At 54.6% G+C, this 23,801-nt stretch overlaps 4 protein-coding genes across 18 annotated transcripts; 1 reads left to right on the top strand and 3 right to left on the bottom strand.

Annotated features, from left to right (window-relative positions):
* Window positions 1-301: 301 nt before the first annotated feature.
* TIMM17B (translocase of inner mitochondrial membrane 17B) lies at window positions 302-4,152 on the bottom strand. 11 transcript variants are annotated; one of them, XM_027608138.1, is made up of 7 exons: window positions 3,910-4,010; window positions 3,001-3,100; window positions 2,744-2,869; window positions 1,933-1,996; window positions 959-1,087; window positions 755-865; window positions 302-674 (listed from the first exon to the last, which is right to left on the bottom strand). In XM_027608138.1, exons 1-7 carry the CDS (start codon window positions 3,993-3,995, stop codon window positions 586-588), a joined length of 705 nt encoding a protein of 234 aa, XP_027463939.1. In that variant the 5' UTR covers window positions 3,996-4,010; the 3' UTR covers window positions 302-585. The 11 variants fall into 11 exon arrangements, 7 of the variants coding, with proteins under 7 accessions (XP_027463939.1, XP_027463938.1, XP_027463943.1 ...); XM_027608137.1 differs by having other exon boundaries at window positions 755-1,087; window positions 3,970-4,152; XM_027608142.1 differs by lacking the exon at window positions 2,744-2,869 and having other exon boundaries at window positions 3,970-4,109.
* Window positions 4,153-4,182: 30 nt separating this feature from the next.
* Window positions 4,183-7,975, top strand: PQBP1 (polyglutamine binding protein 1). Of its 3 annotated transcripts, none has more exons than XM_027608146.2 (8): window positions 4,183-4,324; window positions 4,591-4,624; window positions 4,744-4,828; window positions 6,343-6,454; window positions 6,679-6,791; window positions 6,979-7,242; window positions 7,468-7,531; window positions 7,724-7,975. In XM_027608146.2, exons 3-8 carry the CDS (start codon window positions 4,762-4,764, stop codon window positions 7,878-7,880), a joined length of 777 nt encoding a protein of 258 aa, XP_027463947.1. In that variant the 5' UTR covers window positions 4,183-4,324; window positions 4,591-4,624; window positions 4,744-4,761; the 3' UTR covers window positions 7,881-7,975. The 3 variants fall into 3 exon arrangements, with proteins under 3 accessions (XP_027463947.1, XP_027463945.1, XP_027463946.1); XM_027608145.2 differs by having other exon boundaries at window positions 4,189-4,324; window positions 4,591-4,628; XM_027608144.2 differs by lacking the exon at window positions 4,591-4,624 and having other exon boundaries at window positions 4,185-4,324.
* Window positions 7,976-8,013: 38 nt separating this feature from the next.
* SLC35A2 (solute carrier family 35 member A2) lies at window positions 8,014-17,148 on the bottom strand. Of its 2 annotated transcripts, none has more exons than XM_027608135.2 (5): window positions 16,663-17,148; window positions 14,955-15,137; window positions 11,419-11,570; window positions 9,757-9,897; window positions 8,014-8,329 (listed from the first exon to the last, which is right to left on the bottom strand). In XM_027608135.2, exons 1-5 carry the CDS (start codon window positions 16,751-16,753, stop codon window positions 8,219-8,221), a joined length of 678 nt encoding a protein of 225 aa, XP_027463936.1. In that variant the 5' UTR covers window positions 16,754-17,148; the 3' UTR covers window positions 8,014-8,218. The 2 variants fall into 2 exon arrangements, with proteins under 2 accessions (XP_027463936.1, XP_027463935.1); XM_027608134.2 differs by having other exon boundaries at window positions 9,757-10,487; window positions 16,663-17,139.
* Window positions 17,149-18,105: 957 nt separating this feature from the next.
* On the bottom strand, window positions 18,106-23,344 carry PIM2 (Pim-2 proto-oncogene, serine/threonine kinase). Of its 2 annotated transcripts, XM_027609623.1 has the most exons (6): window positions 23,097-23,344; window positions 22,853-22,962; window positions 22,034-22,084; window positions 19,990-20,362; window positions 19,331-19,507; window positions 18,106-19,232 (listed from the first exon to the last, which is right to left on the bottom strand). In XM_027609623.1, exons 1-6 carry the CDS (start codon window positions 23,155-23,157, stop codon window positions 19,069-19,071), a joined length of 936 nt encoding a protein of 311 aa, XP_027465424.1. In that variant the 5' UTR covers window positions 23,158-23,344; the 3' UTR covers window positions 18,106-19,068. The 2 variants fall into 2 exon arrangements, with proteins under 2 accessions (XP_027465424.1, XP_027465425.1); XM_027609624.1 differs by lacking the exon at window positions 19,331-19,507.
* Between the last annotated feature and the right edge of the window lie 457 nt (window positions 23,345-23,801).

The raw sequence follows: 23,801 nt of genomic DNA, 5'->3' as shown, positions 1-23,801 counted from the left end.
ATGCAAGGTGCAGAACTACTCCCCTTCCCCGCCCCAGTAATCCTCCTGCTCACCCACTTCTTTCCCAAGCCTGTTCCTCTGTCTGCCCACGAGTCATCACTTGGCCCCCACACACCCTTATTCATGTACCTATTCACATCTTGATTCATTCCCTCTCCTGCTCATCCATCCCGCAGACATTTACTAGAGCCCACTCTCTGTGGGACTCCAAGTTCTAGGGCTTCTGAGTCTCTGAAGAGGGCTCTGCCCCCTGTCCTAAGGAGGGGCTCCCAACACGCATGGCTCAAGGAGTACAAACACAGGCATTTCAAAACTGGCTTTAAATACTCATCAGGGCACCAGGAAAAGGGGCTGGGGTGAGAACTTGTTACATGTGAACTTGGGGTTGGGGTGCCCTGAGAAGGGGACCCATCCGTTAGGGCAGCTGGGGTGCCCCACCCCCCACCCTGGGACAAGGGAGCAGAGTAGAGGCCCTCTCTGGAGGGTCCCAGGGCCAACTGGGAGCCAGCCCTCCCTTCGAGGTAGATCATCGGGGAGGGAACGGAGGAGGGGCTCCCACGGTGGTGATGATAGGCAGTCACTTCCTCAGTGGTACTGCTGATAGCTGGGATAGCCTGGGGCTGGGGTACCCTCCTTAGGGGGCAGCTGGCTGGGGTCCTCCAGGAATGGGGGTGCTGGAGAGGAAAGAATCAGGTAAGGGTGAGGGGCAATGCATTTTGCACCTCTCCCTGAGCTGCGTCTGCCAGATACTCACCGTTGCGGAACTGCTGGGCAGTGTAGCGAGTAAGGAGGATGCCAACGCCCTCTATGAGGGCCAAGAGAATACCCCCCATCATTGCTGAGCCCACCATGGCCAATGGGCCACCTGGGAGAGTGAAGAGGCAGGGAGAAAGAGGTGAGGGCAGGCAGAACAGGGAGGAAGGGGCTGGGGCTGGGGGCCAGGGGCTGGGGCACTCACTGCGGGCCGCCAGCACGGCCCCGGTCAATGCTCCGCTGGTGATGGAGTTCCAGGGGTCTTCCTTGCCCCGCAGGCGCACCAGGCCGCAGTCGATGGTGGAGAACAGGCCCCCCCACACCGCGAAGCTACCTGCAGGGAGACGGAAGCCGAATCAGTGTTCCTGAGGAATCCCTCAAAATCCACGGCTCAGTGTCTGGGGACTTTCCAAGGCCTCAACACTCTGGCAATGAACGGGGAGAAAAACCCGGACACAAAGGCAGAAAGTAAACTCCTAGGGGATATTCCGCAACCCCCCCCCCCCCCCCCCCCGTCTGCCCGAGGCTGCTCCTTCGTCAAGCGATCTCTAATTGCCACCGGCATTCCCCTCACCTTTGTAGGGGTTTGACAAGTGTTTACAAGCAGATTTATCTTGATGTGGCTTTGAACAGAGCAACTTTGATCTTCCTAACCATCACACCGAGTTGGAATTCCAATCTTGGTTCAAGGGAGACGAAAACAGGCTATGAGAGCCGGTTTACACTAGGGTAGTTAAAGTGTTTCTTGAGGCCCTGCTGTGCACCAGGACCTGTTCTAGGCACTGATTCTGAAGTCTTAAATTCGTTAATATTATTGAAGTGCTTAGCAGAGCAACCAGCACTTAGTAAGTTCTCTGTAAATGACATAAATGTAAACGACATAACTTACAAAACAATTTAGGTGGTTACTGCTATCACCATCCCCACGTTACCGATGAGGTTTGGAGAGGTGAAGCCACGAACCCAAAGTCATGCATCAGGGAAGATCCGGGGCCTGGATTTAAACTCCGGAATCCACACTCCTGCCCCTCCATATTAAATTACTGGGGAACATCACTGTCCTGGAAGTCCCAGGCAGAGCTGGGGCTGGAATGTGGACCCCAATTTGCAGTCTAGAACCACAGGAGCAACCACCCCCAACTCTGCATCCCAGCTCCTAGGTCTCTCCAAGCCTCTCACCTCCAATCTGGGGGGCTCGGATCCTCACAGCGTTGGCACTACCTCTCAGTCGGTGCCGAATTCCCTGGGAAAAGTGAGGAGGCAGGGAGTCAGAACAGGGATGAGGGCCCTGGCATGCAGGGTTTCTAGCTTTTGAGAGAGGGAACACGACAGGTCAGGGGTATCAGGAGTAGAGATGCGGAGCAGGGGTCGAGAACTCAAGAGGCTGGGGAGCACCCTCACATGGGCGTTCTCAGCCGTGGGTTGAGAAGTTCTCATTCATTCAGTGATCGATAGCACCTAAGCGCCAGGCACCATGCTGTAATGCAGGGATGGTGATTGAGACAGACCTAGCCCCTGCCCTCTCAGAGCTCACGTTACAGTGGGAGAGACAGATCCCCAGCAGAGGTACAGATCCCCAGCAGAGGTACAGATCAACAAGATAGCTTCACACAGCAATACACACCCTGGAGGAAATGGGATCAAGAGACATGATAATGACTGAGGGGTCAGGAAAGGACTCTAAAAGGGGGGGGGGGGTTTGTGCTGAGACCCTGAGGATGGGAACAGGAAATCTGGGCAAAGATCTAGGAGAGAGTTCCAGGAGTTGAGGGGAGGGACAGGACCAGATATATAAATTGCAGACACCCTGGCAAATGGCATGATGTTTGATAAGATCTTGGAAGAGGGTGGGCAGACAGAATTGATTAGGTTACATTAAACGCATTTTCTTAACTTTAAGGCTGTCCTCCTTCTGCCAGTTAAACTCCTGTCACTTCCCTGTATCCAGGTAATCTGCCTCTGGGGAAAATCTCTCTGGCTTTGCACATACATTGAGGATTTGGGATCGTTTTGACAGCACGGTATTTCCACAGAGGAGCCCCAGTTGGGTGGTGGGGGCGAAGGACACAGGGCCATATTTGCAGTTCTTCCCAAACCACAGATCCTGGAGCCAGGCCTGGCACACAGTAGGGTAGCAGGCACCAGAATGAGTAAGTCATGGCAGCTCCAAGCAGTTTTCAGCGCAGTATCCCGCCCGTGTGGGCAGGGCAGGACCCCTGCACCACCCAGGGACGGCCACTGACTCACGACAGGGGCATTGCGGAAGCCCTTGATGGCCTGGAAGACTCCACCGCCGATGACACCCATAGTGAAGGCTCCTCCGCAATCGTCCACAATTCGCCAGGGGCTGTAAGCCGAAAGGGGAGGGTGGGGTTAAGTGAGCCCCTCTTCCCCCTCCCATGTTGCATGGACTCTTTCCAACTGGGAGAAGGCAAGTCACTCGAATGGGAAGCAGCAACTCAGATAATATTAGGTCCCCCCCTCATTTCAGCAAGAAATGGTGCAAAAGGGGAAAAACATTAGTCTTGGCCCTGTCTGCCCCTCCCCTCGCAGCCAACCAAGGAATCAGCCAACTGCCTTCCTACTACCAAAGAGTCAATCAACTGATACATGCGGAGTGGGCACGTTTGGATCAGCGCCGTGGAAGCGTTAATTTGCTAGTACTGTTATTAAAGCAGGACGGGGTCGCACCCCCGTCTCCGGCCATGAGCAAGTCCGACCAAACCCCGCCCTCTTCCCTCTTTTTCAACCCGCCCCAACTGGGAAAAACCAAGAGCAGACGGAGGGGGAGGATCCGGCTTGTCCACAAGAGGTTCACCCAGGCCCCGCCCCCATTCGCTAAAGCGACCCTCGGGAAAGCCGCGCGCGTGGGGATTGCCGCTTGACAACCGCCACCACCCCCCCGGGCTGGAATGGATTCGACCAGCGCGTCTCTTTTCGTTATCAAAAATGAACTGGGGGAGATAACGGAGTCCGAGGACACTTGGGAGCGGTTGGTCCGGCACCGCACCGTCGCCAGGCACACGGCTGCAGCCCCTCTTAACGGAGCCCGAGTGGGAGGAACGAAGCGGAGGGGAGCGGAAGGAGACCACAAATGTTTAAGGGTTTCCCGAGTCTGGGACGTGGCGCGGTGTGGCCGGCGCCTCCCCCGCCCACCTCCCACAGCCGGCCGTGGCGCCGCAGCAACAGTCGCGGGGCCTGTGCCCATCGCCGTACCAAGGCTCCCGAGCGTACTCCTCCATGGCGCCGGCGTCCGGCCGCGCAGTCTGGCTAAGCCTCGGCCGGGCCACGCCCCCGCCGTAAACGCACACAGGCGCCCGAGCGCTCCACCCATTCCAGGCCTGCGATTGGGTCGCTTGGCGCTCGTCAGGCCAGGGCCACGCTCTCATTGGTCCCCCAGGTTTGCGTCATCTGTACCGCAGCCTGAGCGCCGGCCCAGCTCCTTCAAGCCTCGGGGAGGACGTCGTTCCGTGCTTTGGGAGAAAGCAGTCGTGTGGTGCTGGTGATCCTAGCCGCGACAAGGGAGGGGGCGCCGGTCTGACAGCCTTCCACTACTCGCGTGATTGCATTGGTAATGTCGGGGTGGGTGCATTTTTTGCAGCTGGAGGAGGTGCTGCACTCTGCTCCCCCCGTCCCAACGCTTTGGTTCCTCCCACCCGGCAGTCTTTGGGAGACGTTGGGTGAGCCCATTCCTGGGGCGCGGGGGAACTGAGCTTGGCCCCTTCGGCGGTGGGCGGAGCCTGGGCCCGGGAGGGGAACTGGGTCCTAGAACACCCAGCCTCGAGGCGGGGGTCGGTGGGAGCTTGGGTGGCATTGCACCTATCTTCCACCTTTTAGCGCATCGGTTCCGTCCAGCCAGCTGTTGGTGCAGGTGGGTAAGTGGGGGTCCAGATGAGTACATGCTGGGAGGAGGCGCTTGATTTTTAGGATCGGGATTTGAATCCTCATTGAGTTGTTTTTGTGTGTGTGCGTGCGTGTGTCCGTCCCTAGGTCTGTCTGCTATCCACTATGCCGCTGCCTGTTGCGCTGCAGACCCGCTTGGCCAAGAGAGGCATCCTCAAACATCTGGAGCCCGGTGAGCGAGCTTAAAGCAGATGGGCCTACCATGTGCCAGGCTTGGCAGGCACTTTGTTGTTGATACCGCCACTCGATACCTAGCATGGGCCTATTGCGCACCAATCAGTGGGGTGGCGGACATTGTTAGCAATATGGCTTCCTGACATCCATTCCTACTGCGGGCGGGGGTGGGGGTGGGGAATACATATTTCGTGCTTAATATTGATAGCTAATGCCTTTTTGGGGGGGCTATTGTATGCCACGTGCAATCCATCTACCAATCCGTGTAAGTGATTACAAAGTACCCTACGGTAAAGATAGCTTACATCTTCTGTAGACTGTAGCGGGATGCTGATACTTTGTTCTTTACCCTAGTGATTACATTTTTTTAAACCTACTGTGGTGCCAGGCGTGATGCTGGTGATCTATACCTTATTGTTCACCGCATCAGTAGCTGACATGTATTTTGGGCCTGAGTGCTTGGTATACACATTATGGCTAACGGTGGAAGACAATGAGAGGATCTATCATTTATGCCTACTGGGCTGCTCCTGCTAATATTTACACCTCATTGTCAGTAAGTGGCATCTTCTTTTTTCGGCATCTGTTTTGGGCTACAGTGTGCGAGGCACTGGAAAATCCATCTTATTTTCACCTCATTGATAAATGCCATCTGTTATAAGCTACTCTGTGCGTCGCATAGATCTTGTGGTTAATAATACTGATGAGAATCACTGATAATTTATTTTAAGCCTGTCGAGTACTGGGCCCTGCGCTGATGGAATATACATCTTACTAACAACACTGGTGATTATAGCTCACATCTACTTTGGGCATATTGTGTGACAGGCAGTATGCTGTTGCTGACATACACCTTTCATTGTTAGTTCTGTCCACAGCTGAAATCTGTGGTAGGCCTACTGAGGGTCATGTACCAAGCTGACAACATACGCCTTTTATTTTACCGATAGTAACTGACAGCTGCTGCGGGCCTGCTATGTGTCAGGCCTAGGACCTGAATGGATTCAGAGCAGTGTTTGGATATATCCCTTGCTGTCCAAACTTGCCACTCAATAGACAGAATCAGAAACCCCGGATTTGCCAAGCTTGGGAGCCGAATAGATTTGGACGTATTTTCAGAACAACCCCTTACTGTTCAAATTCATTTTATCCAAATAGATTTGGATAGCATGGTGTCACATGCTTCCTGAATGCAGGAACTGGAGGCTACGTTTGTCTTGATGAATCCTTGTATAAATCCTGAAATCAGATAGGTCGGGGTAACAGTATCAAATCTCAAATCTTATCCAAACCCAGAAAGAGAAGAGATTTAGGTACATTTTTTGGCAAATCCCCTGATGTTCAGACACTTGGATTTGGAATGTGATATTCGCCACAGCAGGTGAGACCTGATGCACTCCCCCGCCCCCCACACGTGGTCCACGTGGATTTGAGTGTCTCTCCAGGCTCTGACTATAGGATGAGAATCTCTCTGGTCCTTGACTGCTTTCTTCCACCCCGCTATTCTGCCAGAACCAGAGGAAGAGATCATTGCTGAGGACTACGACGATGACCCTGTGGACTATGAGGCCACCCGGTTGGAGGGCCTGCCACCAAGCTGGTACAAGGTGTTTGACCCTTCCTGGTGAGCCTGGGGAACTGGGGGGGAGGGGGGGCGGAGCTGACGGCTGACTTCACCTTTCCTGTGTCGTCCCTGGCCTTGGGGTAAACAGGGAACATAGGGAAGAGGTCTGGGAGTCCCCCCTCCGGGGTCCTGACATGGGGCAGGTATAGTAGAGACTGGGGAGACAGGAGTTGAGGCTGTGAGGAGAGGACGCCTGCGCTGACACCCCCCCCCCCGCCCCGCAGCGGGCTCCCTTACTACTGGAACGTGGACACAGACCTCGTGTCCTGGCTCTCCCCACACGACCCCAACTCCGTCGTTACCAAATCGGCCAAGAAGCTCAGGACCAGTAATGCAGGTGAGCTGGCAGATCTGGCGGTTCTGCAGTTCTCAGAGCGGGCTCGGAAAAACGACAGTGCTTTGGGGCAGGGGCAGGTGAGATAGGCAGGCCCAACCCCAGGCAAGGGGGCGCTGTTGGAAGGCAGAGGCTGCTGGGGGCCTGAGATGGGAGGACGAAGGCCACTTCAAGGCTTTTGCCTCCCCAGATGCAGAGGAGAAGTCGGACCGGGGCCACGAGAAGTCGGACCGGGGCCACGAGAAGTCGGACCGGGGCCACGAGAAGTCAGACCGGAGCCACGAGAAGTCGGACCGAGACCGAGAGCGTGGTTACGACAAAGTGGACAGAGAGAGAGAGCGGGACAGGGATCGGGACCGGGACCGAGGGTACGACAAGTCGGACCGGGAAGAGAGCAAGGAGCGGCGCCACCACCGCCGGGAAGAGCTGGCCCCCTACCCCAAGAGCAAGAAGGGTAAGCTGGGCAGCAGGGCCAGGACTCAGGCAGGTGGGGCGCCATGGGCGTGCCACGTGGGGCAGGCCCTCACTTTGCTCCCGCGATGGCCCGAACCCGGGGCCTGGGGCACGGTGCTGCAGGCCACACAGACATGCGCTCCCTTTCTTTCTGGGATGGGGAGCTTGGTGATCGGGGCTCCTTGGGCCTCTACCGAAAACCTCACTCTGCCACCTCCTTCCTCAGTGGCGAGCCGGAAGGATGAAGAGTTAGACCCTATGGACCCCAGCTCATACTCGGATGCACCCCGGTAAATGCGAACCCCTCACGAGCCCTTCCCTTTGCTCAGGACTCCCTTGCGCCGGTGACCATTCTTCTCCTATTTCCTTCCCCCATTTGTCAGTTGTTGGAGTAGAGGGGAGGGGGGAGAGTGCGGAGTGCCTACCACATCCCATATTCTCAAGCCCTGACCCCTATTTCCTAACCTCCGTCTCACCCCCAGGGGCACATGGTCAACAGGACTCCCCAAGCGGAATGAGGCCAAGACGGGCGCAGACACGACAGCAGCAGGGCCCCTCTTCCAGCAGCGCCCCTACCCGTCCCCGGGGGCTGTGCTCCGGGCCAACGCCGAGGCCTCCCGAACCAAGCAACAAGACTGAGCCTCCCTGCCACGCCATCCCCACCGCCCCCGGGGGTTTTTAATAAAAGCTTTTCGATGGATCGATGGATCGTGCCCATGAGGCCTGAGTGCTTCCTTCCCATGCGCTTTTGAGGCTTCCCAACCCAAGCCGGCAAGATGTGAAACACATTTTATTTGCAAAAACTCACCTAAGAAAGTGCGGGAGTGGCAAGGATATGGGGGCGACGGGGGCTGGAGGCCAAGATGGGTCCCGTCCATGCCCTCATTACCAGAGTTTGGTTGTGTCCCCCCCTGCGTGGGAGTGGGGTGGGGGTGGGGGGGCCAGGTTGGGGGTTCAGTGTCTACCTCCCCCCACCCCTAATACTGATCAGAATTTGATCCTGGTTGGGCCAGGGCAAGAGGGGAGGAGGCGGCCAGGCCAGCGTCTTCGATCCCAGCGGCTACGAACCCTTCACCTTGGTGAGCAACCTGTGGTGGGAATGGGGAGGAAGAGAGAAACACAGACGGCTGGGGTGGGCTGGCAGGTGGGCGTCCTGAGCAAAAGCGAAGGCGGCAGTTGTGAGGCTGGTAGTCCTGGGGTTAGTAACAGAGCCCACGCAGACAGTGAGTCCCCTGGGTCAGAAAGCTACACGTGGACTAAATAAATACAACATCTTTATTTGGCATTGGGTCTCCTGACATTTGTTCATTACAGTTCCTTAGAAAACAAACCAAAAAAAATCAGAACTTAATCAAAAATAAGGATCCAACGACCCTATTTACATAGAGCAAAGACAGCCCAGGCATCTCTGACGCGTGCGTGTGCGCACTCACACACAAACGCACGCATGCACACGCGCGCGTGTACACACACACACACACACACACACACACACATCCTGGGAGACAGTTAAGGGGTTAATAAGCTTTGGGGAGTGCAGGGGGCAGGTTCCACATTTCAGCGATTTTAAGACACCCTCACCCTATCACAGAGTAAGGGTGCCTCATCCAGCCAGTGCGTTATCAAGAGTGTGGTTGGCAGCTTTATTTTCCCTCTCGGGATGTCTCGGAAAAGAACCCTGCATCCAGCATCTGACCGTGTCTTAGATTCAGTGAGATTCAAGCCACTCCAAGGACCTCTCCCACCTGCCCCCCCTCCCCCCCGGCACCCTGGATCATTAATTATCTGATTATACCACAAATTCCCAAACCACTAAAAAACAGATGGCCCCTACCGCACCCTCCCCTGGACTGGGCTGATGCACAACCCCTCCCCTGGACCGGGCTGATGCACAACATCTCGGCTCCAGCCCCTGCTCTCTCCCGGGAGGTGCCCACAAGAGGTCCATTTCCAAAGGTCTCCTGTCAGGGAAGCTGCCCCAAGGCCACACACACAAAAAGACCGGAGCTGCTAACGCGATCCATTGTGGTTGTGAGGGAGGCCAGAAGGCCTCAAGCTACAGGAAGCTGAACCCCACAGGCGTCCGTCACTAAAAGAGCTGTAGGATTTTTGTCCAATTTGTCCTTACAAAGGTGGAGGGACTGCTGGGAGGGGCTCTCCCAGGCATGGAAGACAGGACACCTCCAGCTGAGGGCAGGCAGGCAGGCAAAGAAAGGCCTTGAATGACAATACCGCCAACCCAGCCCCCAGAGGGGTTGACTGTGGCAGAGGAGGCAGCTCTCAAAGCCCCCTCCAGGGGAGGGGGGCTTAGTCTGCCAGGAGGGGTTCGGGTGACGCCCCACCCAGTCCCACGCCCCTCCAGATGTCTCTGCGACCTGGGAGAAAACACTCTTCCAATCCCGGAGGAGCCAGGCCCAGTGGCAGCTTAGGTCCCTGCAGATGCCCAACACCCTCCACCCCAGCCCCCCTCCCTGTCGCTCCCCCCCCGACCAGCCCTCACTTCACCAGCACTGACTTGGGCAGAAAGGGCTCCGTGCTGAGGTCTCCACGATGGGAAGACAGCTTTGGGGGCGGCGGCTGCCCCGGCGGCTGCTGGTGAGTGCAGGGCCCCGAGGCGGAGGCGGAAGCAGAGGCTTTGGCTGCACCTCGGGGCAGGCTGTAGAGGTAGACGGCACCGATGACCAGCCCAGCGCCCAGGGCGAACAACGGGTCAACGTGGAAGCCGAAGAGGCGGACAGAGGCAACAGTGGACAGCACGATGGACAGGGAGGTGGCAAAGCCCTTGAGGATGTTGTCGGCGTACTTAACGACAACAGCCACCAGCAGCCCGCCGAAGGCCTGGTTGAGTACCACGCCCCAGACAGCCGGCGTGTACCCGAAAAAGAAGCCGCGGCGGGCCACGGCGGTGCCCTCGGCCCACCAGAGCCCCACCAGGCCCAGCGCCGTGCCGAAGAGGCCCAGCTGCAGGTTGCGCAGCCACACAGAGCCTGAGCTGCCCTTGAGGATCTTCTCAAAGTAGACGCCCGCAAAGCCCGAGGACAGACAAGAGGCCACGACGGCCGCTAGGCCTGCCCCGGGGTTCTGATCCAGTGGCCGAGGGCCCCCGCCGCCGGCTTGCTGTGCCTGGACGATGGCAACACCCGTGAAGAGGAGCAGCAGGGAGGCCCACTGCAGCCGGGAGAGGCTGCGGTTCAGCATGAGCACGGAGAACAGCGCCGTGGTCAGGATCTTCAGCTGGTACGTCACCTGCGTGCGGCATGCAGGCGGGAGGCACTAAGGGCTGTTCCCCGCTGCCCTCCCCCATGAGCCCGGCTGGAGGGGCAGGGCGGGGCAGGTGACCATAAAGCTACCCAGCCCTTCGCCACTGACTGGCAGGCCGCCAAACAGCCCTGCGGTGCCTCCCAGAAAGTCCACAGCTCCGCAAGGAAGTCCCGGGTCACACCCAAGCCCGCGTCCCAACCCCGTTTTCCGGCTGTGTGATGAGGAACAAAGCACCTGCCCCGTCTCGGCCCAGACATCACCATCTGTAAATATAGCTGTTGTCTGTGAACCAGCTCATGCAGCAGGTGAGTGAACGAGTGACAGGCTCTCTGACGAGGGCGGGGAGGGGGGTCTTGATAAATAGGTGCTGATGCAAGCAAATCAGCCACGATGATACCGTCGGCAAACATTGACACAGTGTCCGCCGTGTGCTAGTGTGGCTCTGAGCACGGCACATGAATCTACTCGTTCAGGGCTCTCGCAGATGAAGTGGGCGCTATTGTAACGTCCGATGGGAAGATGGGAAAACTAAGGCACAGAGAGGTGAAGTGACTTGCCGGAGATCACACAGCTGGGAAGTAGCAGAGGTGGGATTTGGACCCAGGGAGCCTGGCCCCAGAATCCAGGCTCTTTAACCGTTTTCCAAGGCGGCCTGCAAACAGCCAAAGGCCCACCTATTGCCAACCAAGGGCTCTTCCCAGGTATTATTATTTCTTTTAGCTGTCCCAGCATCCTGGTGAGGAGGCAATCCCATTCCCATTCCCAATTCTCACAGATGAAGAAAGTGAGGTCGAGGGAGAGCCAAGGACATTTCGAAGGTGACACAGCCCCAGCTCTCTGCAGCCCTCCCTCGTCAGCCTCCTACCTCCCTGACCCCAGCTGATCCCTCTGAGACCACGCTGGGCATGGGGCTCACCTGGAAAGTGGCAGCCGGCAGGTTGGAGATGGCAACATACTGGAGGTTATTCTGCAAGGTGTAGATGAGAGAGGGCACCGCGAGCTTGAGTGTGTCCACATACTGCACCAGGACAGCCTCGTGGAGGAAGAGCGCCAGGTGTTTCACGTTACCTGGGGTGTATTGGGGGGTAGGGTGGAGGACAGCCCTCTTTAGCACTGAAGATCCTCTGAGGGCCAGGACTGGGCCCGGGCCTGTGTCTCCCCCACCACGCTCTGACTTCCTGAGGGCTCGAATGAGGCCTGTGCTCTCAGTTTCCCCACATCTCCAGCAGGCCTCTTGGCTAGCAGTTTCATGGACACAAAACAATCGTCCTTAACTCTGCGGCTGAGGCTCACAGACTGTATTCACTCAGCTTATATTCAGGGCAAGCACTCAATACCCGTCTATCCAATGAAATCGTCAGCATGAACTAGCTTGTGAAGTAGAGGCCTTAGGAGTATGAATGCAAGGCTGCTGACCAGAGGGGAAGTTTGAGACTCGACTTTGACACTCCTCCTAGCTCCTTACTGGCCCTCAAGCTGCCTGAGGGCAGGGGCCATCTCCCACTCTGTCCGCCATACAAACAATGACACAGTCACACAATGATGTGGCCGCCCTCGCCACAGGGAAGAGTGGAAGCTGGACTAGTCAGCAGCCAAGTCTGGTTGGGACCTGCTCCCACCAATACACAAGAACACCTTCCTGGAGAGTTAAGGCCTCTGCAAAGCTCACCGCACTTTTTTGCAGTTCATCTTCTCTGTGAAAACCCCCACAACTCTGCACAAGGTTATCACAGGGACCTCGTGCTGAGGGCTCGTTCGCAAAACCCCATCCTGGCCCTTCACAGCCTCAATCCCAGGAGTAATAACCAATCTCGAACCCCTTAACCCCAATTCTCTGGGCCCAGGGGTTTGGGTGTTGGACATTTCGCAGGCATCAGAAAAGTAACATGGTAGATCGAGCACATCCTTCACGTAACACGCCCACAGACAGGGGGCTGCACACCATAACCACACATATTCCTATCTCTGCGGCGACTTGTGTAAATGTTCACACCAAATGAGAAAAATTAAAAAACAAACAAACAAACAAACACAGATATACAAATAGCCCTACATCACGTCAGGCCAAGTTTTACCACAAAACTGATTTAAGGAAAAAAAAAAACATGGGGGAGGGGTTGAAAGTGTAGATCTGAGGCGAAGGCCTGTGGTTAAGGCTGTGGCTCTTTGTTTCTCCCCATTTAAAATATCAGCCCCCCGAGGGCAGGATCAGCCCCATGAGGGCAGGATGCAGCCTGCCCAGCTAACCCAGCCACCTCCATCGGCAGAGCAGAGCCTGCCACAGTGAGCACTGGAAGTGTCTCACAATCAACTGAGAACAGAGCAGACGATGGACCTTGAGGGCATCATGCTAAGTGAAAGAAGTGAGACCAAGAAAGACAAATGATTTCACTGACTCCTGGAATCTAAAAAACAAAACAAACAAACAACAAAAATAGACACAGACTCCTAGAGAACTGGTAGTTGCTGGAGGAGGGGGGAGTGGAAGATGGGCGAAATAGGCGAAGGGGGTTACAAGGTACAAAGTTCCAGTTATAAAAATAAGTAAGTCACAGGGATGAAAAGTACAGCACAGGGAATACAGCCAATAATATGGTAATAACTTTGTATGGTGACAGATGGTGACTGCACTTATCATGGTCAGCACCGTGTAATGTAGAGAACTGTTGAATCAGTATGCTGTACACCTGAAACTAAGATAATATTACAGTTGACCAGTGAACAGCACAGGAGTTGGGGCACCAACCCCCCCCACAGTTAAAAATCTGCATAGAATTTTTGATTCTCCGACCCCCAAACTTAACTCCTAATAGTCTACTGTTGGCTGGAAGTCTTACTGAGAACATAGAGCATTTTCTATGTTATATGAATTATATACTGTAATCCTACATTAAACTAGAGAAAAGAAAATCGTAAGGAAAATACATTTTCAGTACTGTATTTATTAGAAAAAAAAATCTGCATCTAAGTGGGCCTGCATAGCTCAAACCCGTGTTGTTCAAGGGTTAACCATATATGTCAACTATACTTCAACTTAAAAAAAAAAAGAACAGAACAGAACAGGTGGGGTCCCAAACTGCTGCCTCCCAGGGCCCTGGAGCTAATGAATGGGCAAGATTGTTTTCTTCAGTGTAAATACTGAGAGCAGAGCTAGAACATACATCTGTATCCTTTACAGGCAAGGCCTTTATTTTTTTAAAGCTTTATTCACTTACTAGAGTGTGCGTGCACACGAGCAGGGGGAGGGGCAGAGGGAAAGGGAGAAAATCTCAAGGCAACTCCCTGCTGCTGAGCACAGAGCCCAATGCGCGGGGCTCGATCTCATGACCTGAGCTGAAATCAAGGGTCGGATGCTTAACTGACTGAGCCACCTGGGTGCCCCGGCAAGGCCTTTATAGAGAAACAATTGGCGGCAACGTTTTAAAGCAGGCCTTTAGGGAGGTGTTTAAATTAGTAGATAAATCCAACTTCTAGGAAATACAGAGGGTAGAAGAACATGTTAAATGATACCACAAGGAGGCAGCCAGCAAAATCCAGGCTGTCCAAAGTCTCAAAGACAAACGACCTGCTGCTCTCTTCAAGAAATTAACTGCAGATCACAAAGAGCTGGGGGGGAACCCTGAGGTTAACAGACCTAGAAGACATCAACCAACTGCAAGGCACTGACCTTATATAAACCTGATTGAAACACATTCTTAAAAACTTTTATGATATTTGAGAAACCATTGTAAGTGTGAACACCTGACTGGATATTTGATTATTTTATTAACTTTAAAAATTATGGTTCATTTTTTGATGTATGATTTTTAGATATTGCAATTATTTTTTTTAATGTACCAAAATATTTATTCCAGATAGTAAGGTGGGGGGCGGGGTTACTTCAAAACACTACTTACTTCATGTGGGACACACTGCAGTATAATAAGGCAGGGGGTGAGTTGGTAGGCAGACATGTAGACTGGCAGTGAGTGGATTATCACTGATGCTGTTTAATGGCAGAAGGGCCATGAGTTGACAACTGATGAATCTGGGTGATGGGTACACGAACATTTTATTATTTTGTTATTCTCTCTGGGTTTGTATATGCTTGAAATGATCCATAATGCAAAGTTAAAGGGAAATAAATGAACCACCCTGTAAGAGTCACCGGCTACCTTATGGGCACAGTCTATTTCACTCCTACAGTCCACACAGGCCAGCTTCCAAGGCATTAGGGGTATAAGAGTGTGGCTGCGGCTACTCATAGCTGGAGGGACCAGGCAGATTAGCTGCACTTACACACTCCCCAGGCGGTTGCAGACACAGTGATACAGTGCTATTACCCCAGCAAACCCTCCATGTGGGCCTGGGTGTACACACCCACATGCGCGCCCGCCCAGCCACCCACGCCCACGCGCGCCCACACCCAGTCCCGCCACTGCCCCCAGTGCATGCCCCCTTGCTGGCTCATACCCCTCTTCTGTGCGAAGAGCAGCAGCAGGCAGGTGAGACCTTTGAGCACTTCGGCCATGACCACAGCAGTGGTGGCAAAGAAGCGGTCCCCAGGCAGTGTGCGGGCGTAGCGGATGCTGAGGATGAGGGAGGCATTCTGGACCACCAGCACAGCTAGGGATATGTATTTGAGGCGCCGGTGAGCTGTGGGAAATGGAATGAGCAAGGCGGAAGAAGGGGTCAGAAGCTGCTGGGGCACAGCCACACCACCACCTTCCCCCCCACTCCTTTCTCAACCAGGACCCTCCTAGCCACTGCCACTTCCTCCCTCTGCCTCCCTGTCCTGACCCCAAGGAGGGTCTGACTCCCAGCTACTTCTACTGCCTCAACAGGCAGGAAGAGCCACAAAGGAGGAAGTGGGCCTCACCCTGTCCAGCCCATACCCGGAATCCTTTTGAGGTATCAGGAAATGGCTGGAGCAGGTGCCGGGACACACTCGGCCCCCTCTCTCCCTCCTCTGTGTGAGAAGCAACTCACCCCAAGGCAGAATACCAACCACATTCTCAACATTTATTGAGTGCTAACCATCTACCTATCACTGGGGTAAAGGATTTATGTGGATTACCTCAGCAGACCCCTATGTTGCTCTGATCTCTGAGTAAGCTACAAGGATTCCATTATGTGGGTGAGCAAACCGAAGATTTATATAAAATGATGCTTCTATTTAATGAGGGGTTGTCCTACGTAAAGAATGATACCTCAATACAGGGAATGAAACCACTATATAAGGCATGTCCACCCCCTAAAGAACGGTCTCTCTCCCATCTAAGGTATTATTCCATCCCCTCACACTAAGAATGGTCTCTCCCACTCCTGCCTTCTGTGACCACCAGAGTCCCTCCGACACAGAATGGTTTCACAAACTTAAGAAATAACTCCTCTACAGTCCCTAGGATTGAACCCCGTATAATAAGTGGTTACTGCACCAAGAATGGTCTGCTTCCCTCGAGGACATAAGGAAATATTTCCCTATACTTCATATGGTCCAGTCATCCTCCCACCACCGCACCTCCCCTACCTCCAGCCAAGGAATCATTCCTTGTTCTACTCACACTCACAACGAACTCTCCCCGCTATAAAGAAGGGCCCTGCACCCTTAGAACGTCTTTTCTCTGCCATGTAAGGAAGTACCCTCCCACTCCAACATACAATGAACTCTACCACCATTAGGAAGGGACCCCCAGGACGGTCTTATCTCCTTATAACGGACATCCCAATCCTCAAAATGGACCCTCTAAGTCGGGTAGGGAAGGACCCGCCTCACCCTAATTCACAATACCCCCTATTCCTTTATAAGGAAGAAACCACCACCCTCAGAACAGCCTCTCTCTTCTATAAGGAAGAACTTTCCCACCCTCAGAATGCTCTCTCCCTTCTCTAAGGACGGACCCCCCACACACTCAGAATGGTCTTAGCCTCCCCCGGACTCAGAATGATCTCCACTCTCTATATGGGGAAGGGGACCCCCATCACCCTCAGAATGGTCTCTTCCCCGCCTTCCAACACACAGTGGGCCGTTCCGTCCTCCCTCCCCCACCCGCCGCCACACACACATAGGTCGGTCCATACGGGATGCTCCCTCTCGCTTGAGGGAGGAACCTTCCTGACCCCCCCCCAGCGATCCTGACCCTCGCCCGGCCGCCGCCTGCTCGGCCACGGCCTGTCTCACCCGCATTCGCGGTTCCAGGCTCCAACGCCCCCGCGGAGACCGCCCCTGGCCCAGCCGCCGCGGTGGAACCGCCAGACCCAACCGCTGCCATGTTGGCATCTGCCTGGCCCGTCCCCTCGGCAACAGCAGGGCACTTCCGTGTCCGTCACTTCCGCTTCCGGGCCTCCGGGGTGGGGGTGGAGCGAGTGAGGGGCTGGCCAGAGCCGCGGCTTTCCCGGTCTGCTCCCGGACAGTGAACCTAAGACCGCGGCCTTGGGATTTCCAGATTCGGTCGGGATGGGGAGACCCAACACGCGGCCGACTCAGCCTCTTGCTGTCTCTACAGAGCCTCATTGGTTCATTCCCGTTACTAGACCCGCCCTCGTCTTCATTGATCCCGCTTTCCATATCACCCGCCCATCGTGTGTCCTTGTCTCATTGGTTCAGCTGATCCTCTTCTATCTCGGCTCTTCGTTGGCACCTTCTACAGATGATCCCGCCCTTTCCGCACCAAAACTCCTGGGTACCTTCGTGATTGGACTGAAGTTCCTCTTTACCCCACCTCCCGGCGAGGCCCCGCCCCCTGGAGAGCCCGCAGGCGTCTGGGAGGTAAAGGAGACTGAGGGGGCGGGGCAGGGGAGGGCCAGGCGGGTAACCTAGCCGTTAAAAGCGGAGCAGTTAGCCCACACGAGTGAGCAGGTGCTGGAGACGTGAGACTGAGTAGGGAGGTTAAGCGAGCCCCTATTGAGGAGGGAAAGGAGTACGAAGGGGCCAGGTAAGCCACCAGATGAGAGGCTTTCAGGTTAGCTTTGTGAAAGCGGGGCAAGAAAAGGGTACAACTGAGGTTAGGGCAGGTACGTCAGGAGGTGAGGAATGAGAGATGAGAGGGATGAGCGAGAGAGCAAGGGAGAGGTGAAAAAAGGTAGGGGCAAAAGGTAAGTAGGCGTGACTTACACCCTGGATGTTATTAGGAAACATGGAAGGGCTGGGAAGGTTTCCGTCAGTGCCCAACCCCGGCCCCTCCCTCACCGGTGCCCTGAAAGGCCTTTTCTCCCATGGGAGAAGAGCTTTATTTCCTCCAACGGGGTTGGGGGAGGCAGTTTTCTCTGGCCAAGCAAGCCCTCTGACTGGGGACATGTCCCAAACGTCTTCAGTGTCTAGAGTATCTCCAACGGAGCCCTTCTGCACATCCTGGGAGCTACATAAGAGCTGGAATGGGGGAAATCAAGTTTTTCTTTGTAGTCCTGCACAGACGAACCCATAAAAGAGCTTTAGGACAGTATCACAAGGCTAAGGCTTCCCGAGAGCAGAGGAGCGATCCAGCTCACCTCCCTCTTGGCTCAGCGTACAGTAGATGCTCCATAATTGCCTCACTGCATCTACAAATGGCCAGTCGCTTCTGATTCTATAACATTTATCAAATAGTGTGTTTCCTTGCTTCATCTACAAATGGCCAGTCACTTCTGATTCTATAACATTTATTAAATAGTGGGTTTCCACACATGGCTTTTTTAAATAATCCAGGCAGGGGGAGAAGGAAGAGGAGGACACAGTTGGAGCTCCCCTCCCACCAATACATAAGTATTTACATTTCAGCAACTGGACAATCCTGGCTCAGAAGGAGGCAGCAAGAATCCGAAAAAGATGGAGGGGGGGGCCCAGGAGAACAAACAACAAGAATGATTTCCCCCACCCCATCCCCCAAAAAACCATCCACCCCATCCTAGCGGACTCTGGTGGTGTCCATCTCCCATTCCTTCCCAAATCATGGAAGTAGGGTTCTCCTCACCAGAATAAGAGCACTTGGGATAACAGAGTAGGGTCCCCTCACCAAAAAATAAAAATAAAATAAAATAATAATAATAATAAAAAATAATTAAAAAAAAAGTCTTGGGATAACAATAGGGCATTACCTCCCCCAGAATAAGCAACCCTGGGCTGAGGTAGGCAAGCAGCTTGACTGAATATAGGACCCTGGGCTAGGAGAAAGGGTCCTTTTGCTAAAATAAGAGCTGCTGGGGCATTGGAAGGAAAGCACCCTTGCCCAAGTGAGAGCATTTGAACTAAGTGTGTGTGGTGGTAGCAGGAGGTGCCAGTGTAGGGGTTACAACTCATCAGAATAAGAGTCCTGGGGCTCAGAATGGAAGGAACTTCAACCAAATAAACACCCTTAGCAAAATGAGAAATAAGGAAGTTCCCCCCACCCTCCAGAATAAGAGACCATAAGTTCTGGGAGGAAGGCTCCTTAGCAGGATTGGGATGGGGAGTGGGCAGACTTGGCTTATGTCTCCTGACCCCTGATCCCCAATCTCTGACCCTAGTAACACTGGATTTTTAATGACCTGTATAACCAGGTCAACAGATGTCCATCTATCCCTGTGGCATGCCATGGGACGGCTATTCTGACTAGCGGGGGCCTGGCTAGGACTAGGGCAGCAGGGACCAGGCCAAAGGGGTGGGACCCCCCTTGGGGGCATTCAGGGGTGCATCCTCAGCTGGTGTCTGCATCCAGGGGTCCAGCAGTATCTCCTCCAGTGAGGGTCGGGCAGAGGGTTTGGGGGCCAGGCACCGGCGGATTAGGGCACAGCAGTCTGTAGATCAGAAGCACACAGAAGATTAGCAGTCAGTTGGGGACACTAGTCCCTGGGTAGGATGGAGTCCACTGAGCTAGGACTGGTGAAGGCCTCACCTGGGGACACATGGGCAGGGAAGTGGAGCTCAGCCTCCAGAATCTCCTGGTCCCTCTCGAAGGGAATGTCCCCACACACCATGTCATAGAGGAGGATACCCAGCGACCAGACAGTGGCTGGGAGTGCGTGGTACTGGTGACGAGAGATCCACTCTGGGGGGCTGTACACCCTTGTCCCTGCACATAAGCCAGAGATTAGACCACTCCCCGATAATGCCGTTCTCCCACATCCCCTCCCCAGGAAGTATGGTCCCCTCACCAGAATTAAGAGAACACACTACCTGAGTAGGGTCCCCTAACCAGAAGAGTTCTTTAAATATAACAGCAGAGTCTCATCATCAGAAAAAGAACAGTTAAGGTAACAGCAGAGTGGCCTCAACAGAATAAAAACTCTTAAAAGTAACAGTAGGATCCCTTTACCAGACAGAAAAGGAACACTCAGGATAATAACACAGTCCCCTCACCAGGTCTGGGCACTGTCAGAAGATGGACTTTAGCAAAGGACAAGGCTTGAGAGTCCCCAATATTAAAACTCAAGAACCTTATAAAGGTGCAATATAGACCAAGGAGCACAGACCACCCCAGCCTGGAGGTCAAAGATCAAGGGACTATAACGATAAAAGATAACCCACCCCCACTGAGATTTAGCGAAGACTTACCATCAAAATCAGTGTAGGGTTCATCATGAAGCAGGGCACCAGAACCAAAATCAATGAGTTTGGCACAGCCCCGGCGGAGATCCATCAGGATGTTCTCATCCTTGATATCACGATGGACAACTCCACGAGCATGGCAGTGCCGAACAGCTGCCACTACCTGGGCAAACAGGCAGCGGCTCCGGCCCTCGCCTAATGGGCCCTGCTCTGTGATGTAGTCAAAGAGATCCTGGGCAGGCAACGGCCGTTCGAGGACCAGCATGAAGCCTTCTGGTGTCTCAAACCAGTCAAGCAGGCGGATCACACCAGGGTGCCCACCACCTGCACCCACCTTCCATAGCAATGCGACTTCCAGTGGGCATGTGGCTGAGTCTGACTGTTGGGGGGGAGGGGGAGAGAAAAGAGAACAAAGACGTCAGGCCAGCAGCTCTGAGGCAGACTTCTCGCCTGAACTTAAATCATAGCCCCTCAGCCTCCTGACTGTGTGGCCTTCAGCAACCCACTTCTGTCCCCGAGCCTCAGTTTCCTCGTCTTAAGGGCTCAAACAAAGCCACTGGAACAGTGGTTTGAGCCAAAGGCCTATACACATCTGGCATATTATAGGAGCTCAGTGAATATTTCAGTAAATGAGTCTGTTTAAGGAAAAAAAAAAAAAAGGCCTTCTTGAGGCACCTAGGTGGCTCAGTCGGTTGAGCATCCGACTCTGGGTTTCAGCTAAGGTCCTGATCTCATGGGTCGTGGGATCAAGCCCCACGTCGGGCTCCATGCTCAGCCCAGTGGGAGTCTGCTTGAGATGCTCTCGCTCTCTCTCCCTGTGCCCCTCCCCCCGACTCTCATGTGCGCATGCACTCATGCTCTTTCTGAAATGAATAAATAAAATCTTTTTATTTAAAAAAAGACCTGCTGAAGAAGCAATTGATGAACACTATTATGTAATAGTATATCTTTTGTTCACTGGCATCTCAGAAGAGATTAGAACAGTGCCTTACATACAGTGGGTGCTCAATACATGCGTGTTAAATAGCTGAAAGCACTTTATAGCACAGTCTGGCACAGAGTTAGCACGCAATAAATACTGTTATTGTATACTGGTTTGTCTGTTTTTTTCACTGACTATAACAGTGCAAAAGCAATTAGTAGAAAAGGACCTGGCACAAAATGAGCTCTCAATAAATGTAATATTTTGCCAAATGCATAAAATTATGCCTGGCACATAGTAGGTGCTCAATATACATTTGTTAAGTAGCTGAAAGTGATTAATTGCAAAGGAACAAAGTAAGAACTCAATAATATTATGTGATGTTTTGTCTGTCACTAAACATCTAGAACTGTGTTGAACTCAAGTACTCAGTGGGACTTGGAACACAGTAAACTTTGATGATGAAGCAAAGCCTGAGACACACAGTGCTCAATAAAAGGCATAAATGCTTGGCCCCAGAAGCCGCCCCACGCTGGAAGCCCGGTGCGGGCTCATGGACAGCCAGAATCCGCCTTCCTGCCTGAGGTGGGGCCCTCTCCCGGCCAGTCCGCTGACTAGCACAGCCACAGACAGGTTTTCTCACGGTGATGAAAATTTCGCTACTGCGCAGGCGCAACTTCTCCCTCCGAGTCCCACAGCCAGCGCAGGCGCAGTCTCCCCCAGAGTCCTCCAGGGGGCGCTCCCACACCTACAACTTGCCCAGACCCGCCCTGTTGTCCGTTAGCGTTCTAACGGCCGGAGAGAAGCAGCCACCGTCACCATGGCAACCAGTGACCTATGCCCCTCTTTCCCCACCAGCATGCCCTGCGGGCAGCCCCTGAGGCAGTGTTTGGAGGGAGGAGGAGAAAGGAGGGTTGGAGGGGGAGAATCCAGGGCCCTAGGGGAGCTGGGGTGAGTCAGAACTGTATGGAGGTGTGGATGTCACCACAGGGGAGTAAACACAGGCTGGTAGGAGTGTTCTCCTCACCGTTACAGGGCCCAGGGAATCATACAAGCCCGAGAAAGGCAAGGGGTAGAGTCCATCTTCAGAGATGGCGTCGCCAGGTCAGGGGCTCCAAAGATACTCACCAAGGGGGACCAGCCCAGCACACGATTCCGGGGGATCACTTTGATGGCCACCTGGAGAAGAGGGCTGAGGTGAGGGGACCAGCAGACGACCCCCACACCCCTCCCAGTCTTGACCCTCACCCTAGTCTTTCTGGTGCCAACCTCGGTACAGCACAACCCAAAATGAGCTGGAGCTTCTCCCCTGCCCTCCAAGTCCCCAGAACCAAGTTCACCTCTCCCATCATCCTTGGCCCTGGGCTCTCTCTTCTCAGGCTTCAGGACCCCTCACTCCAAATCCTGGGCTCTGAATTTCCTAATACCCCAAGCCCTCAATCTTCCCACCCAGCTCCAAGACACCCCAACTCTGTACTGGGGTCCTGGTCCTAAGGACTCCACGCTGGACATCTGCCCTCGAAATCCCCCAAATCTCAGCTCTGGGTCTCTACCTTCCCACACAGATACACATCCCCTGGATCCCAGGGTCTAGAGTCCTCACGACCCCCACTCCTCAGTCTCACTCCCTGGACCTCCAGCATCCCTGCCCTGAAACCCCCTCCCCCCCCCCATACCCACCTGGATCGCCACACACACAAACAAGCGCGCGCACGTGCGCGCGCTCGGGCACCCCCACCAACCCGGATCCCGGTCCTCATGACCCTACCACGCACACATTGTCGGCTCATCCCCTGGTCAATCAGCATCCCAACCTCGGGACTCCCGCCCCCGCCACACGCACACACAACACACACGCACACGCGCGCGCACGCACACACAACACACGCACACACGCACACACACACACACCACCCCTGACCCACCCAAGACCCTCGTGGTTGATACCTGGAGTCGGTCTGTGACGCGATGTCCTGCGAAGACGGTACCAAAGCCCCCCTTACCAAGGAGGGGGCCGAGTCGGTACTCGGCCTCGAACGCTTCGCGATCTTTGCCTCCTACGCAGGCGGAGGCGAGGAAGTCAGGGTGGCTGCGCGCGGAGCCCGGCCGCGACCCCTTCCCCCCTCCCCCCGCAGCGCCCTCAACCACTTAAGCCCGCCCGGCCTAGTCGCGGTAGGGGAGCCTCGCTCACCTGGCGGCGGCGTGGGGGTCACGGGGGCCACCGGGAGCCCTTGCAGAGGCTTAGTCAACATGGAGGTGGTGCTGCGCAGATTGAGCCCGCTGAGCCCGCAGGGCGTGGATGCCCGGGGTAGCGAGGCTGGGGAGCCAGGACTTGGGGGCGCCAGGGTGGAAGGCAAAGAAGCTGATGGCCCCAAAGCGCCCGCAAAACAGCGCAACGTTAAGATTCGACGCGCGCGCCAGCCCCAACGCTACTGAGCCGGGGCACGCGCCTCCCGAGAGAGTCGCCCCGGGCGACAGCCCCGCCCACTTGGCTTTGATCAATCCGGACGCGGCACCTGCTGTACCCCAGCCAATCGGAGCCAATCCTTATTTGCATACCACCCTCAACGCTTCAAGTACCCCCTCATGCAAATACATGCCCGGATCTTCCGTGGGGGCCGGGCCCGCATGCAAATGTGAGGGGCGCGCGCGCGAAGAGGAAACCGGTTCTGGGAATCCCTTTGCAGCAACCGCATTTGTTTTGGTTGTTGCGCGGGGTTGTTTTTATATATGTGTGTGTATGTGTATATATAGATATAAACTTAAAAAAACCGCACCGCCTCCTTTCCTAGGAAGTTGGTTTGCAGCCGCTGCTTCGAGATTAGCGCGGAGATAATGCCAGGCCGGGCTTCTAAGAATCGGGGCCTGTGGCTACCCAGGACCCTGTCTCCAAAGA

The sequence above is a fragment of the Zalophus californianus genome, chromosome X (assembly GCF_009762305.2).
Source record: "Zalophus californianus isolate mZalCal1 chromosome X, mZalCal1.pri.v2, whole genome shotgun sequence".
Taxonomy (NCBI): Eukaryota; Metazoa; Chordata; class Mammalia; order Carnivora; family Otariidae; genus Zalophus; species Zalophus californianus.
The sequence above is the reverse complement of the archived record's forward strand: the minus strand, read 5'-3'. Positions and strand labels throughout refer to the sequence as shown.